This window comes from Bombina bombina, chromosome 5, assembly GCF_027579735.1.
Source record: "Bombina bombina isolate aBomBom1 chromosome 5, aBomBom1.pri, whole genome shotgun sequence".
In the NCBI taxonomy this organism is placed as follows: Eukaryota; Metazoa; Chordata; class Amphibia; order Anura; family Bombinatoridae; genus Bombina; species Bombina bombina.
The window spans coordinates 541473390-541492918 of NC_069503.1; the positions used below are offsets into that span (position 1 = coordinate 541473390).

Sequence of the window (19529 nt, forward strand, 5' to 3'; positions counted from 1 at the left end):
AACTCTAGTACAAACACCCACGGAAAAAACCCTCAGCGCACGACTAATAATCTGGTCCTTAGTTGGTAACACCCTTCCCACAGACACCTCTTAGACATCCGACATACATTTCTCTCTTCTTCACAACTTTTTCAAGGATGATGATGACCCAGCACTTTATAAAGACCTTCTCTTTAATTTAATTGGGTATTGCCTTAATTGCAACAGGTGTTCATCAATCCTGCTTACATTTAAAATTGTGCTGTAAGATTTATTTACATGTTTACTTCCTTGAACTGTTTATACAACACTGTGTGATACTTTATCAGACATCCTAACTCTCCCTGAAGTTCAGGGAGTCTCCCTGATAGTGACTCCCTGATGCCTGCAAATGGAATGCAATCTCCCTGAAACTCCATGTACCATGATCCAATGTGGCCCAAATCCGGAAAGTGTTTCTTTAAGGAATGCCTTTAGTTGCTGGGACGTTATAGAACCCTCAAAGCATGCATCAGTAACCAAAAAGCCCCCACTTATTCTAATAAAATAAAACACAAATACTAACTTATTTACTGCACGTAATTAAACTTCATATTCTAAAATATTTAAGCATTCAACAAGCGTACAATCACTGGAAAATAGGTTGTATGTGGTTGTGCAATAAAGCTACTTTTTTTAATGTGATTTTAGTGGGAAGCTACTTTAATGATAAGTCTCTATCTTCTTTAGGGTTTCAAGGTGTCCAATATATAATTGGGAGGGAGGGGGGGAGCGGCGCAGTAGCGGGTGAAGCCACCTCCCTGAAATTAGTTTTTGCAGGTTGGGATGTCTGCTTTATACTAATATGGCATTGCATATATCACTATAAGATATGTAGAAGCAGATGATTAACACTAACAAGATGTACATATAGAACAGTATTTGTATATGTATATCATACTTTTCTTGCAACATTGACTGAACAAGAAAGATTTTGCAATGTGGTAAATAAGTCATTTTGACAAAAGGGTTTATACACACAATATTGATGACAACACTATTTACTTGATGTGTTTTATTGTTAATTTATTGATTTATTAGTGTATATTGATCAAGTGTACCTATGAAGCTTTTTGTTGGCTAACAACATTTTAGGTAGGATAGCATAACCTTTAAATTGCCACATTTTCCACAAGTTGTCCCTAAAAATTGACATTATTACTGTAAATGACCAGAGTATTGTTTTTTTTTTCCACATTTATATAATTTTATTGCAGCCTGGCTGGTAGCTGGCTATATATTAAAGATGTGAGCACTAGCACCACTCAATATATATATATAGAAAATAACTCATTGTGTAAACCATTTACAAATCTAAACAAGTCAGCTGACTTGTTTAGATTTGTAAATGGTTTACACAATGAGTTATTTTCTCTATATTTTGTATTTAGTGGAGGATTTTAAACTCACTTTTCGCCTCCCCATAATTTTAATTGTTGTTATATATATATATATATATATATATATATATATATATATATATCATATTGCATGATCACTATAGTTCTATAGAATACCACAATGAAGAAATATAAATTAGGATTATATTTAGATCAGTTTCATTTTCATCTGAAGAACTAGACACATTATCAAAGCAAACTCAACAGTTCATATTTCACTGCCTAAAGCATGAGACTATAACCCACCCCCCTCCGTCTTTCACAACCTTTGACTTCTGTCCAATAAAGGTGGACTAATAAACTTCTTTTTTGCTGCTCTGTTAAACAAACATATTGCTGAATTAAATTGACTGAATAAAACCACCCCAGTTAAATATCAGTTTACAATAAATATTATAGATACATTTCAAACGATTATCAAAAATGGGCTTTAAGTATGCTGGTTTGTTACACAACTAAAAAGGTCTACCTTAAATTCAGGGATAGGAATTTGCTGTAAACAGTAGCGATTCCAAATCACATACTTGTTGCTGGTAATAAAGAATTAAATGGATAAACTGCTGTGTGGTTCAGTGTAAATTGTTTAGTTTGAAAACTTAGTTCTGTTCATATTAGCACATGCACGGACAATTGGTAAAGAACCTATTTTTTTAAATTACTTTAATCAATCTGTATCTTTAAATAAATTATATGGTTCCACAAGTTGACAACAACCTTCCCTATTCCTGCAGCATATTTCTGTTCTGCTTCCATAAAATGAAATCTGTAAACAGCATAGGGTATTTCTGAGAGTTTACAGGGAAAAAAGAAGTGAAACTACGTGGAGCAGTAGCAACTTAAAGCAACAATGAATGCCTTAAACAGTCAGAAATTCAGCAACTGGCAGATCCCTTCTTGCATCACAAGCCATGTGATCTCCTGTATTCAATTGGATCTCTGGATCTTGTGATTAACAGGAGTAATGGGCGTTGTATTGAAGTGTTTAGTTTTAGAGAGCTCATGGGAGTTGTAGTAAAAGAACACACCCGTCAGTCATCATAATGGCTGCTTTACAGAGAGGTATGTATTTTTATAGGTAGAAAAAAATTATAATATTCAAATTGTAAATATTATTTGTACCAAAACACAATTTGAACTGTTATTCTCATAGTTACTTTGTGTTTCTGTTCAGCACCTTTGTTTTAACCACTTTGTACTGAGAGCAGAAGCTCTTCTTCCGCTTTTAATTATGTGGCTAATGCAAAGTTTCAGGAAACTCTTTTGAGTTAACTCTTTGGCTGCCAAAAGCCCTGTGATGCCTTATGCTTTAAAACCCCACTGTGCAGCTACAGAGTTAAAGAGCATTTCGTATTCAAGTGTAATTTCCTCTTTTTTTTCTATTTGTCAAATGTTAGCGGTGCTTAAATCCTAATGTCATTACACCTCTTTCTCCCTGCTGCTAATCTGCTTGGCATCTGCTGACATAGGGGGTTTCACAATAAACAAAGAGCTATAATTTGACACTTCTTGTATAAGACCTGGTTCGTACACAGCAGTAAGCAACGTTTGGATTTTTGTACATTTCATACAGGAGTGGGTTTTTTTTTAATGTACACAATCTACATATAATTATACAGACAATGTTTCCTACAGCTGTTGTGCTCCTATACAATATGTAAAAATATATAAAACGGATTTTAGAAATATATAAAACAACCAGCTGTTGTCCAGAAAATATGTGACTTTTAGGTGCTGGAAAGAATCATAGTCTCTAAACATATATGTTTTAAAAATAGTTAAAATTGTGTGTTTATCTTTATAGACAAAATTAGTACAAATTATGAAATAGTTTCAGATTTTGATTTTGTGTTTCAAAACCTTTGTCCCTAGTTCTTTGAATCTTTAAAGTCACATTATAACAATGTTTTACAAATATGCACACAAAAAAATAATAATAAATGCATGCATAAACAGATTGTTATGTTTATCAGGATATTACATTTGTAAGGACATTAATTGTGATGTTGAACCTATAATTTAGTTTTTTTTTAAATGCAGGAGTCCTATTTATATCTGAGATGTGGCTTGGAAAACTTGTGAATGCTGACTTGCATTAGCCAGACCATATTAGCCAGGCAGACTAACAGTCCTTTTGGCTTATATATCCCTTAAAGGGACGTTGTACACTAGATTTTTATTTGCATAAATGTTTTGTAGATGATCCTTTTATATAACCCATCTGGGAATGTTTTTGTAATAATGTATAGTTTTGTTTATTTTTTTAATAACATTGTGCTGATTTGAGACTCCTAACCAAGCCCAAAAGTATTATATGTAGACCCAAGTCTACAGACTCCTGCTGCTCCTTTTATAATCTGTCTTTTTATATACAGGGAAGGGGGGGGGGGTAGTGTGTGCTCTTCCTGATTTTCTAGCCCCTTTAACTCAGTGTCTCAGCCTAACCTCATCAACAGTGTTAAACTGGGAGCTTCTAAGTAGGTTTTTAAAATGTTTTATACTGGATTTTACATCAGTATCTGTGCATATTCCTCTTTATAGTAGTATCTATTACATGCAGTTATATGAAAATTGGTGTATACCGTCCCTTTAAAAGTAGACAGTATACACCAATTTTCATATAATTGCATGTAATAGACACTACTATAAAGAAGAATATGCACATATACTGATATATAAAAATCTAGTATAAAACCTTTTAAAAACTTACTTAGCAGCTCCCAATTTAGCACTGTTAATGAGGGTAAGTTGGGACATCCAGATAAAGAAACAGTATTCAAGGATTACCAGCTTAATAAAAACTTTCTTTATTATCTATATTAAAAAAGTGTCACACGGACTGCAAACAACTGACGCTTTTTGACTTTTGGTTTTACTCTATGCTGCTGTCAATCAAGTTTAAAAGCACAACATTTTAAAGGAAATTAAGTCCTTCTATTGGTTACTCAAAATGTTACATCATCACATTCTGTTAACACTTTCTTTACTTTACATGTTTTATTAGAACTCAGACTTATCCTATCCAAAACGTATCTCAGCATTAGGTAACTGCAGAAAGCTACATTCAACTTTACTTGAAAATACTTTCCATAGTTACTACTCACTGTGGATATCTAAGTCAATTAATCATAGAAGGATCTCACAGACTAAATTAAAATAATTAGTCTCCTGTAGGATTTACAGCTCCAGATGGGCTATATAAATGCATAATTTACAAAACATTTATGCAAAGAACAATCGAGTGTACTATGTCCCTTTAAAGGGCCACAACAGTTGAAAATTTACATGCGCTAATTTGTTATAGCATATCATTTTAAAGGACCAGTCAACACAGTAGATTTGCATAATCAACAAATGCAAGATAACAAGACAATGCAATAGCACTCAGTCTGAACTTCAAATGAGTAGTAGATTTTTTTTCTGACAATTTTAAAAGTTATGTCTATTTCCACTCCCCCTGTACCATGTGACAGCCATCAGCCATTCACAAATGCATACACGTACCATGTGACAGCATAAGCCAATTACAAATGCATACACACTTATTCTTGCACATGCTCAGTAGGAGCTGGTGACACAAAAAGTTTAAATATAAAAAAAATGTGCACATTTTGTTAATGGAAGTAAATTGGAAAGTTGTTTAAAATGGCATGCTCTATCTGAATCATGAAAGTTTAATTTTGATTGAGTGTCCCTTTAAGATTATCGACCCTGCACTACTATGTGTTTAACCCCCACAAAGGGGTTAATCACACAGTAGAAGTACAGCACTGTGGGTCTGAAGTGGAAAGCGCCACTAGTCCAATCAGCAGCGCTAGTCACATGACTCAGATGTGTAACTAGCACTGCTGATTGGACCAGCGGCGGAGTCGTGAGCAGTACTTCTACTGTGTGTTTAACCCTTTTGGGGGAATAATCACACAGTAGTGTATGGTCGATAGTCTTAAAATGACATGGTCTAGCAAATTAGAGCATGTAATATATATTTTTTTATCCTTTTAACACTCTCAAATCTTATAGTTGTTTTCTCCAAATATGAGTAATACTATGACGACAGAGAATAAACTTGCAAAATGCCAACACTAGGAACCTTGATGTGCATCAGTGACCATGAAAATATGATGTGGCTGAAACCACAAACACCTGATGCGTCAAAGTACAAATCACAGTTGCTCATTTACTTCTTCATTTTGAATTAATTACTTGCCATCAAACTTCTCTGAATATTGTATAGAAACCGTTTAAAGTGAAGGTAAACTTTGATGAATGAAAGTGCCCCTGTTTTTAATAGTATTTTTAAAAACCAGGCATTCATTCATCAAAGTTTACAAAGCAGCATTTTGTTTATAAACTTAACTTTCTTCTTTTCACAGCCAGGGCAGCTTCCCCCGCACAGAGATCCTCTCTTCCCACGTCAGCAATGACCAATCTGGCTTCCTCCAATCACGGCATTGCGTCAGGCAATGATTCCCCTGGGGGGGAAAGCCATGATTGGAGGAAGCCGGATTAGTCATTGCTGACGTGTGAAGAGAGGATCTCCGCGCGGGGGACGCTGCTCAGGCTGTGAAGAGAAGAAAGGTAAGTTTTTAAACAAAACGGCTGCTTTCTAAACTTTGATGAATGAAAGTGCCCCTGTTTTTAATAGTATTTTAAAAAAACGGGCTTTCATTCATCAAAGTTTACCTTTACTTTAAAGCCTCCACCATCTCTCCAGTAACAGGAAGCAAATGGTATTAATGCTTCCAGCCAACCGATTACACAGATATTAATGTACAAAATATCTTCCGTTTTGGAATAATCCTCCAGTAAATGGTATTCCCTTATATCCCCCTCCAAAACCAGACAGCCCATCAGATCTACCAGCAGACCCATGTGCTTACACTGAAAGTGAGGCCACTGATTAGTCCTACATGCAGGCAGACACCTGGGCACCTTCTTGTTGATCATCACTAGTAGGAGGAACCATTCATTTTTTGTCATGTTCACACTTTATTAGTGCAAAGATGTAAAGTTTCAGGGCTTAGACTTCCCTTTCTTAGACTTCATTAGGCTCCCCCAGTCTGAGGAAGGGGAACCTAGTCTTTGCATTAATAAAGTGTTAACCAATTTGAAATTGCAGTGATTACCTATATGAAACAGGGAAATGGACTGCACTCTAAAACTGGTGTGGGTACGGGTATGACCCTGCAAAATTCACATCCCTGGTTGCTCGCCAGCACTCACAGACAGATGCACAACTTTCAGTGACTCAGGCAGTTAACCCCAGCCAAGCCTGGTGAAAAGCCCATAGGGAAAATTACAAGACAAAATCATTAACTCTACACTTGGAAAGTCTGGCACTCATTTTCAAAATGGAAGTTACAGCATTTGGTGAAATAGTTATAAGCTCAGGAGCACCTCAAGGTCTCTTCCTCCCTGGATCCCTATCCTACAGCCACACAGTGCATGCCTTAAAGGGACAGTCTAGTCAAAATTAAACTTTCATGATTCAGATAGGGCATTCAATTTTAAACTTTCCAATTTACTTTTATCACCGAATTTGCTTTGTTCTCTTGGTATTCTTTGTTGAAAGCTAACCCTAGGTACGCTCATATGCTAATTTCTAAGCCCTTGAAGGCTGCCTCTCATCTCAGTGCATAGTGACAGTTTTTCACAGCTAGACAGCACTAGTTCATGTGTGTCATATAGATAACATTGTGCTCACTCACATGGAGTTATTTATGTCAGCACTGATTGACTAAAGTCTGTCAAAAGAACTGAAATAAGGGGAAGTCTACAGAGGCTTAGACACAAGCTAATCACAAAAGTAAAACGTTTATTAATATAACCGTCTTGGTTATGCAAAACTTGGGAATGGGTTATAAAGGGATTTTCTATCTTTTTAAACAATACAAATTCTGGAGTTGACTGTCCCTTTTAACCATTTAAATATAAGTATATAAAGAGCAGCGCCAGGTATTTTTTCCCAAAGCTCCCTCACAGGTAATTTTCCCTATAATTACCGTAAATTAATACACAATAACAAAAATCAATAGTAGTTTGGGAGCGCTAGAAGCTAAATGAGAAAGTCTGGAGACTGATAAACAATTTATCAAAAATATATTTATTAAAACAATATAAAACATGTATATAACTTTTAGAATAGATTGTGGGACGTCTCCCTTTGTAGTTTAAGAACAAGTAAAATTTACTGCATAAAAAGAGCACTTTGGTATATTTTTCTAAAAGATTCCACCTAGGTTTTTCATTTTCACCTTAAATCATTTATCTTTGATTTCCACCTTAATTCTGATACTGAGTGGCCGCAAGAGATTTCTCAGATATTATATTGGTTTTCACTTTTATACTGTTACTTTGTATCAGATGGAAACAATTTACATATCATAGTCCAATATATTGTTGTTTTATACAGTTTAAGTTGTTAACTTTTTGTAGCAATGTCTTTTGGTGTATAATATATATACAAAGTTGTCTGTACTCAGTAAAAATTGATATTTTTTGGTAGGGCTTACCGGCTCTTCTGACACGTCTGTGTCTGATGGTATCTCGGTCTCTCTTACCGTTTTTTTCTTTGTGTCTCTCCTCCCTGTATGATGTAGGTATCTCCGATGTCGAGAATGAAAACCTAGACTACGCTCCTGCGTGTATGGGTTTCCTTCTCTACCGGTTTGAAGCGAATTCGGCCTCTATGCTCAGGATCTCTTTTTCCCCAGGCAGCTTCTTGATACAGGTGTTTGTCGTGCACGTCTCAGCGTGTAGATGTAATCTTGGACTTGAAATACAAACGGCCGTTTGTTTTTTTGAACTTTTTTGAACAATTTGGGCATAAAATTAAAATCCAAGGGTGCTAATATGGACCCCAGCCTTAGTGTGAAGTCTATCAAGATTCAAAATTTATAAACTTATATAATATCACAGAAATTAACACATATGCTTAGCACAAAATATAAAAATTTTTTATTTACTGATGGCAGCGTCACAGGAAAGCTAAGGCGTTTCGGCCAATGGCCGTAGTCAATCCGGATGTTATTGGGATTGCTGTGGATTATGGATACGCTGTTTTGCGGATTTTAAATGTTGAAGGAATAAAGAGATTTGATTTTATTTAAACAGACTCCCGGTTTGCATTTTTCAAGTTGATGTATGAACATATAGCCATTATTTCTATATTTATGTATGTATATGTAATATATGTTTTTTTTTTATTTATACAGTCAAAATTCAAATGAGACTGCGGAAATGTGCAGGAAGAAAAGAATAGAGACTCTACTGCAATAAAAACTGAAGGGAAAAAAAAATCATTTACTTTTTCATGATGGCTGCTACTATGGGTGAAAGTCAGTTGCAACGAATTATAAGAGATTTGCAAGGTATTATTATAAATATATTCTCTAAATTTATGTTGCTTCCTATTTTAGTTACTTAAAGGGATATTGAACCCACATTTTTTTTCTTTAATGATTCAGATAGAGCATGCAATTTTAAGCAACTTTCTAATTTACTCCTATTATCAATTTTTCTTCATCCTCTTGGTATCTTTATTTGAAAAAGCAGGAATGTAAGATTAGGAGCACCCTGGATTCTGAACCAAAAAATGGGCCGGCTCGTAAGCTTAGATTCCTGCTTTTTCAAATAATGATACCAACAGAACAAAAAAAAAAATATAATAGGAATAAATTAGAAAGTTGCTTAAAATTGCATGCTCTATCTGAGTTATGAAAGAAAAAATTGGGTTCAGTGTCCCTTTAAAGGACTATTAAATACAGTAGAATTTTCATAATCAACAAATAAATAATAAAAAAATAAAAAGCAATAGCACTTAGTCTGAATGTTAACTTAGCAGTAGATTTTCTTCAGAAAGATATCAGTTAATTAAATTTTCCTTCCCGTATCATATGACAGCCATCAGCCAATTACAATATGCATATGCGTATATAATGAGAACTTTTACACATGCTCAGTGAGAGCTGGTGCCTCAGAAAGTGTGTATATAAAAATATTGTGCACATTTTGATAATAGAAGTGAATTGGGATTTTTTTTTTCAAACTGAATGCTCTATCTAAATCATGAAAGTTTACATTGTGACTTCAGTGTTCTTTTAAAGGGACATGAAAGTCAAAATGAAACTATAATGGTGCAGGGCAAGTATTATAAAAATACACTTTTCATTACTTATTTTATGAAATTTACTTTGTTCTTTTGATATCGTTTGTTGAAAGTACCTATTGTTGTCCTTTAAGCCTGTGCTGAGGATGTCTAATTTTTAAGGCATCATAATAAATCAATTAACATATATTAAAATGAGTAATATATATTAAAGGGACACACAAGTCAAAATTAAACTTTAATGATTCAGCAATTTTAAACTACTTTCCAATTTACTTCCATTAACAAAATGTGCACAGTATTTTTATATTTACATTTTTTTGAGTCACCAGCTCCTACTGAGCATGTGCAAGAATTCACAGAACATACATATATGCATTTGTGATTGGCTGATGGCTGTCACATGATACAGGGGGAGTGGAAACAGACATAACTTTGACATTTGTCAGAACAAAATCTACTACTCATTTAAAGTTCAGAGTAAGTGCTATTGCATTGTCTTTTATTGTGCTTTTGAAATCTACTATATTTACTGGTCCTTTAAGATATGTGTTATTCTGGATGTCGGAATAGAGGTTATAGGATATTGGATTGTAGATACCAACTAACCTTTGTGGTCCAAGGGGTTAGTATTTCTAATAATGGATAGAACTGGTTTCTTTTGTACAGGTTTTTTTTTTTTCTGTTCAATGAGATGTAAAGCAGGCTGTTTCATTAGATTTCAATGAACTAACTTTGAGGTTGATCACAATCGTTTAGAAAAAACTATTAAAAATCACTTTTAAAGTCTATGGGGAATTTTGTAGCTAAATTATTTGATACGTTTTTGAAAAGGATTGTGATTGACTCCATTGCTGGTTGATGATTGTTTTACTGGAATGTAACAACCTTTACGGAAATAGGCTAAGATTTTAAGCAGACAATCCGTTAAATTGCTATCATCACTTCACACAAATGTACCAAATGTACAAAAAAGGATAAATGACTATTGAATATGTGTTATAAAAGGGACACTCAAGTCAAAATAAACTTTTATGATTCAGAAAGAGCATGGAGTTTTAAGACATTTTCCAATTTACTTCCATTGTCAAATTTTGTAGAGTATTTTTATATTACACTTTCTGGGGAACAAGCTCCTACGAGCATGTGCACCAGCTCACAGGGTATACATATACTAGTCTGTGATTGGCTGATGCCTGTCACATGATTCAGTGGGCCGGAAAATGAGAGCAAAAATAAATTTGACAGAAAAAAAATCTACTGCTTATTTAAAATTCAGAGTAGGTGTTATTGCGTTGTCTTTTTATTATGCACTTGTTAATTATATAATTCTATTGTATTGAGTGGTCCTTTAAATGAGTACATCACACAATAAATGTAAAAAGAGGAAATGGTATATCTACTACGTGTACGTGTGTGTGTGCTTACCAGATCACTTGGAGAAGTCATTGTCTCTTATTTACAGCTATAATGAAACACAGATGTGTCTATAAATTGTGCTCACTGCCTCTTTCTTGTGGCTACAGTGTCACACAACAAATCTTCACTAAATGTTTTGGTAGACTGCGGAATCTGCTGGCGCTCTACAGATACCTGCTGATAATAATAATAGACTGTGGTCTGCTTTTGACCACATTTACTACAACCTGAAAGGGACAGTCAACTCAAAAATTGTTATTGTTTAAAAAGATAGATAATTCCTTTATTACCCATTCCCCAGTTTTGCACAGAAAACATGGGTATATTAATACACTTTTTACCTCTGTGATTACCTTGTATCTAAGCCACTTTTGACAGCCCCCTGATCACATGACTTTTTATTTATTATCTATTGACATTGACATCTATGGCATTTAAGCCAATTATTGCTGTTTTGTGCACAACTCACGGATGTAAGCTTAATGTTATCTATATGGCTCACATGAACTAGCACCCCCCTGTTGTTAAAAGCTAATAAAAAAGTATGTGATAAGAGCCTGTCTTTAGTGGCTAAGAAACAGGCAGAAATTTAAAGGTTAAAAGGGACAGTCTAGTCAAAAATAAACTTTCATGATTCAGATAGGACAAGTAATTTTAAACAACTTTCCAATTTACTTTCATCATCAATTTTGCTTTGTTCTTTTGGTAATCTTTGTTGAAAGCTAAACCTAGGTAGGGTCATATGCTAATTTCTTAGCCCTTGAAGGCCGCCTCTTATCTGAATGCATTTGACAGTTTTTTTACAACTAGAGGGTGTTAGTCCGTGCAGTTACCTAGGAGTCAGCACTGATTGGCTAAAATGCAAGTCTGTCAAAAGAACTGAAATAAGGGGGCAGTCTGCAGAGACTTAGATACAAGGTAATCACAGAGGTAAAAAGTGTATTTATATAACAGTGTTGGTTATGCAAAACTGGGAAATGGGTAATAATAATCCCTATCTATCTTTTTAAACAATAAAAATTCTGGTGTACACGGTCTCTTTAAAGCTTATAAATTATATTAACATATAACAATGTTGGTTGTGCAAAGCTGGGGAATGGGTAGTAAAGGCGTTATCTATCTTTTTAAACAACAATTTTTACGTTGACTGTCCCTTTAAGGTTATTACAAATATTTCTAAGATACCATTATATACCACTGACCAACAGTGGGTACTTAATTAACTTGAAGTGAACTTAAATTAAACGTTCATGATTTGGATAGAGTAAGCAGTTTTAAACAACTTGCTAATTTTATCACATTTTTCTTTTTTCTCTTGCAATCCTTTGTTTTAAAGGGACATGAAACCCAAACATTTTAATTCATGATTTAGAAAGAGCATATCATTTTTTTTTTTTTAATTGTTTATTTATATCCAGCAGAGGATACATTGAAATTCAGATACATATTTTGCACCTCGCAGGGCCATTGAATACATATTAATCATTCATATAAAAAACATTCAAAAAGAAAAAATAATCATTTTAAAAGTAAACAGGCCCATTTTATACAGTATGACAGTATAAAGATACACCTTAGAACATCCAAAATAAACTGCCCATTCTGCTGGGGTTTTTTTTTCGATTTTTATACACTTCCCTATATTGATTCTCAGTATTCTAAATAAATTAATAATAAGCATTTTTCCTGCTAAGAAACAGTAATATAACAATAATAAAAAAAAAGAAAAAAGAAGAAAAAAAAAAAAAAAAAAAGAATTTTTCCCTACCCCCCTCTCTCCCCCCATCCCTTCCGTAGAAATGGAGGATAGAGAAAATAAAGAGCAAACAAATTCACCAGATGCCTAGCAATACTAGTTCAGTGTTTCTAAATGGGTATATTAGATATTCAATTTCCATAAGAGGGAGAGTTTTTATGAAAATAGACCACTTTGCAAAGAACTTCTTTACATCTGCCTCACTTTGCAAGTCAGTGTCCACTTGTTCAATCATGCATTGTTTCTTTAGACAGTTTTTGATTTCTTTAACACTCGGAGTTGCTCGACCTGCTAATATTATTGTTAGCCATTTTCTTGTTGTTGGGAGATATTTCCCCTTCATGTGCTAATGTTATCACCATTAACGGTGACAAAGACGTAGAAGAGAGACCCAGCGTGTTCTTTATCCAATATTGGACCTTCAACCAGAAGTTTTTTATTTTTGGGCACTCCCAGAGCATGTGTATTAAATTAGCTTGAGGCAGAGAGCATTTTGGACATACATTGAAACTAGAGTTCAAACACTGTGCTCCCTTTTTTGGTGTAAAATATGACATATGCAAGAGCTTGACCTGCGCCTCTCTCCATGTTGCCGAAAGAGTTGCCCTAGCAACTACTTGAACTGACTCAGTAATTAACGTAGTATCAATTGTTTCTATTCTTAGCATCTCAGCCCATTTTTCACAGATTTTTTTATTAATTTCTGTGCCTTTAATAGAGACCAAATTTTGATAAATATAAGAAATTGAAGTGAGTCCGTTTCTGACTAGTAGAAGCCAGTTTTCTATCTTTCCCAAAGACCAGTCCCAACCATATTTGGATGAAAGGCTGGTAGCATAATGTCTTACCTGTAGGTATGCAAAAAAGTTTTTATTGGGTATATTAAATTCTTCCTTCAAAGAATTAAAGGTTCTACTGCCCTTAATTTCAAAATCTAATACTTGATGTGCATATATAAGCCCTTGAGTCTTCCACTGCGACAAAGTAGCTGATTGCATACCAGCTTCAAATTGTGGATTATTTAACAGTGGACTGTTTTTTGATACTCAATGTTCTATGGATAGCGACTTACAAACCATTTCCCACATAAGAAGAGGGTTGCATATTGATCTCATTTTTTTAGTTATTAGAGGGAGCGCATTTTTATTACAGTGTGCTAGGGCCCGCAAGTCAGCTGGATATGTTATATTAGAGTCCAGCTCTATGTTTGTGATGTAATTATTACTCGTTAACCAATCTACTACGATACGCGCTAGAAACAGCTGATTATATTTACGTATGTCCGGAAGAGAAAGACCTCCGAGTTTCATAGGTAAAGCTAGTTTAACTAGAGAGATTCTAGGCTTTTTATTCTGCCATATAAATAAACGTAAAGCCGTATTGAAAGAGAGAATATCCTTAGATTTAAGAATAATTGGGGTATTTTGAAGAACATATAATATTTTAGGCAAGAGAGTCATTTTATATAAAGCTATACGGCCAGATAAAGAGAGGGGGAGCATCTGCCAATTCTTGAATGCCTCTTTTACTTTTTTAAGAACCGGAGGTATATTTAGATTATACCAGTTCTCAGGATTATCTGATATCCATATTCCCAGATATTTAACTGCATCTTTGACTATACTAAAAGGAATTTCCAGATTAGGATATTTTGGTTGTTTAATCCATAATAACTCTGACTTTGTGGTATTGACCCTATATCCTGAGAATGATCCAAACTGATCAATTATTTTAAGCAATTTAGGTATATTTTTGGAGGTGTTTGAGACATATATCAAAACATCGTCCGCATAAAGTGCCATTCACATCTCCTTCTTATTAATCCTGATACCTTCTAACTGTTGCCGAATTGCATTGGCCAACGGTTCTATAGCTAGGTCGAATAAGAGTGGGGAAAGAGGACACCCCTGCCTTGTTCCTCTACCTAGTTTTATATCCTGTGATAGATCCCCATTCACTATGATTTTAGTTGAGGCAGTTTTGTATAAGTTGTCAAAGAAACAAAGAAAATTGCCTCCCAATCCAAATCTCTTTAGAGTAAAAGATAGATGATCATAGTGTACTGAATCAAATGCTTTTTCGGCATCGATAAAAATAATAGCCTTATCAGGGGCATCCTCTTCCCTCCCAGCGCCCAGTTCTCCCAATACCTTAAAATATTCTATAGTGAGGAATACTTCCCTAATTTTAGCGGAGGAATTTCACTTCAGAAGGAACCCAGCTTGATCTCTGTTGATGATGTTAGGAAGAAGAGATTGAAGCCTTCCTGCCAGAATCGTCATTAGTATCTTATAATCTGTGTTCAATAATGCGATAGGTCGATAAGATTCTTTCCTCTTTGGATCTTTTCCAGACTTTAAGATAAGGACTGTATTTGAAGCAACAAAGTCAGATGTTGGGGTTAGACCTTTAATATACAGGTCATTATATAATGAGGTTAAATAGGTTGTTATTTCAGAAGCCATTATTTTATATAATTCGTTGGGGAGTGCATCTGGCCCTAATTTTGAATAGTCAATAAAGTTTCTTGTTCAGTGATGGGGGAGTATAGTTTATCTAAGAGATCAGGGGTTAGAACTGGGTGGGCTAAATTCTTCCAAAATTCCTCACATTCTATAAAATTTGAGGTTTTGGCAGTGTAAAGATTTCTATAGTAATCTTCAAATACTCCAGTCAATTCAATTGGTGTTTTGAAACACTTTTCCTCTGTTATTATTGTATCAATTATGGGAGATGCTTTCTCCCGTCTAACCAAGTTTGCCAAGAGTTTCCCCGTTTTATTCCCATAAGGATATAATTTAGCCTGGAGTCTTAAATCATTTTGTGTTGTTTTATACAGTAAAAAAGAATCCCTATCGGCTAATGCTGTTATATACCTAGACCAACTCTCTGGAGTTTTCATATATATATGTCGATTATACGCATTCGTTACTGCCTTCAGAAGCTCCCGCTCTCTTAATTTCAACTTCTTGGTGCTGGATATACTATAGGCCAGTATTTCCCCTCTTAGAACTGCCTTGGCTGTTTCCCATAACAAGGCCGGTCTAGTTATATGTTCACGATTTAATTGGGCAAATTCGCGGAACTTAGTATTTACCCAGTTTTAAAATTTATTGTTAGTAGCCAGATAGCGCGGGAACTGGAAATATCTAGTCCCTTTTTTTAAATTGTCAAGTTGAATTACTAGCTGGATCGGGGCATGATCCGATATAGTAATTGGTTAAATCTCAGCTTTTATCTGAGATTTGCAGATTCTTTCATCCACCAAGAAAAGATCTATCCTAGATAATGTTTTGTGTGCTCGGGAGTGACACGTATACTCTTTAACATCTGTATTCTGGAGTCTCCAGATATCACATACTTTCAAATTTTTATTTAGTTTGAGGAATAATTTAGCTTCTAGGTTATCTCTCTTTGTTTTTTTTAAAGTGGAATCTCGTCTGAGCCTATCAATAGGAAATATGGGCGCCATATTGAAATCCCCACAGAGGATCAAATACCCCTCTGCACATACCATAAGTTTATTCTGCAATTTTTCCCAAAAATACAGATTAAAAACATTAGGAGCGTAAACATTGCACAATGTATACAGAGTATTTGAGATTTTAATTTTATCAATAAGATATCTACCCTCATCATCTGTTTCCACATGTATAACTTCATATGGGATTTTCTTGCCTAGCAGGATTGCTACCCCGCTTTTCCTTTCGCATGTAGATGAGAATATAACTTCCTTGACCCAAGAGGTCTTGAGCTTACGGACTTCTTCTGGTTTTAAATGAGTTTCCTGTAAAAACGCTAAGTCCGTATTATTTTTTTTTAAATAGGAAAGTATAGTCTTACGTTTGATAGGAGATGTTAAACCTCCTATGTTCCAAGATGTCATTTTAAGCTTATTTTTTGTACTCATCTAATAAATATTTAACAGGGGAAGAAGGAGAGAGAAGGAGAGCAGAAAGAAGAAAGGAGGAAAAAAAGTAAAAAAAATAAAAATTATAAATTAAAAAATAAAGACATCCCTTAAGCAGGTAATTCAAATTTCTAATAACCCTAAGATCCCATGTAACCCAGGCCCTCAGAGGAAGTGCTTTCCTACTCCCTCTGGAGTCCTTAAATTCAGTTTCTTCCATTTTTATAGTACAACAGAAGGATTAATAACAAAAGGCTTACTTAGTCTCAATTAACTGTGCCTCTAGTCTTTTCTGTTGCTGTGGTGTATGTTTCTTTGTAAAAATGTTCAGCTTCCTGAGCCGAATCAAAAAAGTAGTTGTGATCTTCTATCACTATTTTCAATTTTGCCGGATAGAGTAGGGTAGCTCTTGCACCTTGCTTAATAAATTTTGTGCAGTGTGGAGCAAGTTCCCTTCTTTTTGTAGCTGTTTCAGATGAATAGTCCTGAAACATTAAGATTTTTGTGCCTTCTATAAAGATAGGTTGGTGTCTACGATATGCCTGAAGTAGTGCCACTTTATGTTGAAAATTTAAGATTTTTGCTATAATTGGTCTAGGTCTTGTGTTTACTTTGCTTTGATTAGGTGAACCTATTCTGTGAGCCCTTTCGACTATTATCTGGGGATGAGATTCTGATATCTGAAGTAGCCGAGGTAAGGTGGTTGAGAATAGTTTTTCTAAGTCTTCAAATTGTTTACTTTCTGGGACCCCAATAACCCTAAGGTTATTTCTTCTTGACCTATCCTCTAGATTTTCGATCTTACTTGCATTTTCATTAGTGTATTGTTTGTTGATTCAAGAGCAGATTTATAGTAAGAGGTTGTATCCTCAAGGTCTGAGATCCTCTGTTCGGCTTCAGAGATTCTATGCGCAAACTGTTTAACTTCAGTAGACAAAGCAGCAATATCTTGTTTTATTTCTATTTTAAGAAAATCAAATTTAGGAGTTAATGCAATCAGTATGTTATTTACCAATGTTTGCATGTCTAGATGTTCCATTATGTGTGAGGGATTAGCCCCAGCTATTTGTATTTCTGACTGAGGTTCAGGGGTAGTTTTTTTTGTCTCTTCTCCCCGCCATGGTTGATGGAGACGTTTTTGAGTGACCATGCAGAAATTTATCCATATATACTTACGTTGTCCCTGAAAAAAAAGAGCCACGTGCGTTGTGAGGGGAAAAAAAACCCACACAGGATTGTGAGGTGCTCTCGTGAGGTATTGTGGGGGAGAAAAAAAAAAAAAAAGTGGGGAAGATGGGTTGCAAGCACCCAAGTGTTATTTTCTTTTGTTCAGATCGTGTTTTTTGTGACTAATTTGTGATTTTGTGTTTATATTATGTTCTCCTTTCAGCCATGTGAGGAGACAATATTTAAGATTGAGTTTACCTGAAGTCTCAGGTTTAATATTGGTTACTCTAGAAGTTTTTGTTTAAAGAAGTATCAATTTTTACTCCTATCTTCCCCTATTCCTGCAGATGCCACTTTCAGCTCACAGGCCTAAATTTTATATGCTCAGCAGAAAAGATGAATATTTGTATAACAACTATCTAATAGTCGTTTTAGGAATGCAAAGTTTACACAATCAGTATCAGTGCCTGGTACAAGGATAATTTATATATGATCTCTTTCAGAATGTCCCTAAAGCTAGAGAGTTTAAGACTTAGTATCTAACCAGATGAGAGTGACTTGTTTATTTATAGCCTCTATATAATTTGAATCTGTCACCACAGAGAATTAACACTCTTTATGGCCAGACTTTAAAAAAGAGAAAAAAATAAGAGCACTGAGCAGTGTTTTTTCAACCGATATTCTTAATATGCTCAGACTTTGCTCAAAATATCACTGCCCAGTTCCTAGAGTGTGTATACCTAATTCCTTTGAAAAAATGCCAAAGAATAAGAAGATTATACCTCAGCCCCACAGAGTAAAATTTTAGTTTGGCTGTTAAAGGCTACCCACAGTTTAAGTAAATTTTTGATCAATGTTACGTTATACTATAACTGGCTCAGTACACTTTAGACCGTTTGTTAACTTGGAACATGTAGTCCAAGTTTACATAAATAATATCAGTGCCTAGCACTAGAGTCATTTATATATAATCTTTTTCAAGTATCCCTAAAGATAGAGAGTTTAAGACTAAACAGATGACAGTGGATTGTTTATTTATAAGCTCTATGTACTTTGTATCTTCCACAAGAGAGAATTAATACTTTTTATGCCAAAACTTTAGGAAAAAGAAAAATAGAAATATTGAGCAGTGTTTTTTCAACCAGTATTCTTAATATGCATAATCTTTGCTTAAGATATCACAGCCCAATTCATAGAGTGTATATGTCTAGATAAATACCAAGGATTAAGAAGTTTATACCTCGGCACCAAAGAATAAAATCTTAGTTAACTATTAAAGGCTACTCACAAGTTAGATACATTTTCGATCAATATTAAATTATACTATGCATAGTTCTGTACATTTTATACCATTTATGACTTGAGACATATAGTGGAACGATTTTTCAGTGCAGAAATAAACATACGATGAAAAAAACAACAGCCACAAAGTGTCTTTTGAACAGCATATGTTTGTAATTAGGTCAGCACATTTTCCTCATCTCTTATTCCTTTCTCCAAGCGTTCCTCTAGGAGTGATTGTTACTTCTTTTACAGCAACTTGTTATAGAGAAACGAGAAAAAGAAAGGCCCTTCTGCCCCAGGCGGATATTTTCCTTTTTATTTTACTCCTTTCTTTATCTTTGTAGAGTTTATGTTCTTTCCTATGTATCAGAAGCCGAAATTCAGCCCTTAAGTAGTTTACTTTTTAAGTGTTCTCTTACCCGCTGCTACCCCTGTACAGCTTTACAGCCCGATAGGTTTTTAATATTTTAA

The 19529-nt window shown here is 34.6% G+C and overlaps 1 protein-coding gene across 1 annotated transcript in view; it reads left to right on the forward strand.

Annotated features, from left to right (window-relative positions):
- The first annotated feature begins 8124 nt into the window (after nucleotides 1–8124).
- FYCO1 (FYVE and coiled-coil domain autophagy adaptor 1) overlaps nucleotides 8125–19529 on the forward strand; it is a 439711-nt gene continuing 428306 nt past the window's right edge. Inside the window, exons 1-2 of the mRNA XM_053714489.1 lie at nucleotides 8125–8145; nucleotides 8630–8785. Coding sequence (XP_053570464.1) covers nucleotides 8728–8785 — 58 coding nt within the window. The 5' untranslated portion in view covers nucleotides 8125–8145; nucleotides 8630–8727. The remainder of the gene's footprint in view (nucleotides 8146–8629; nucleotides 8786–19529) is intronic.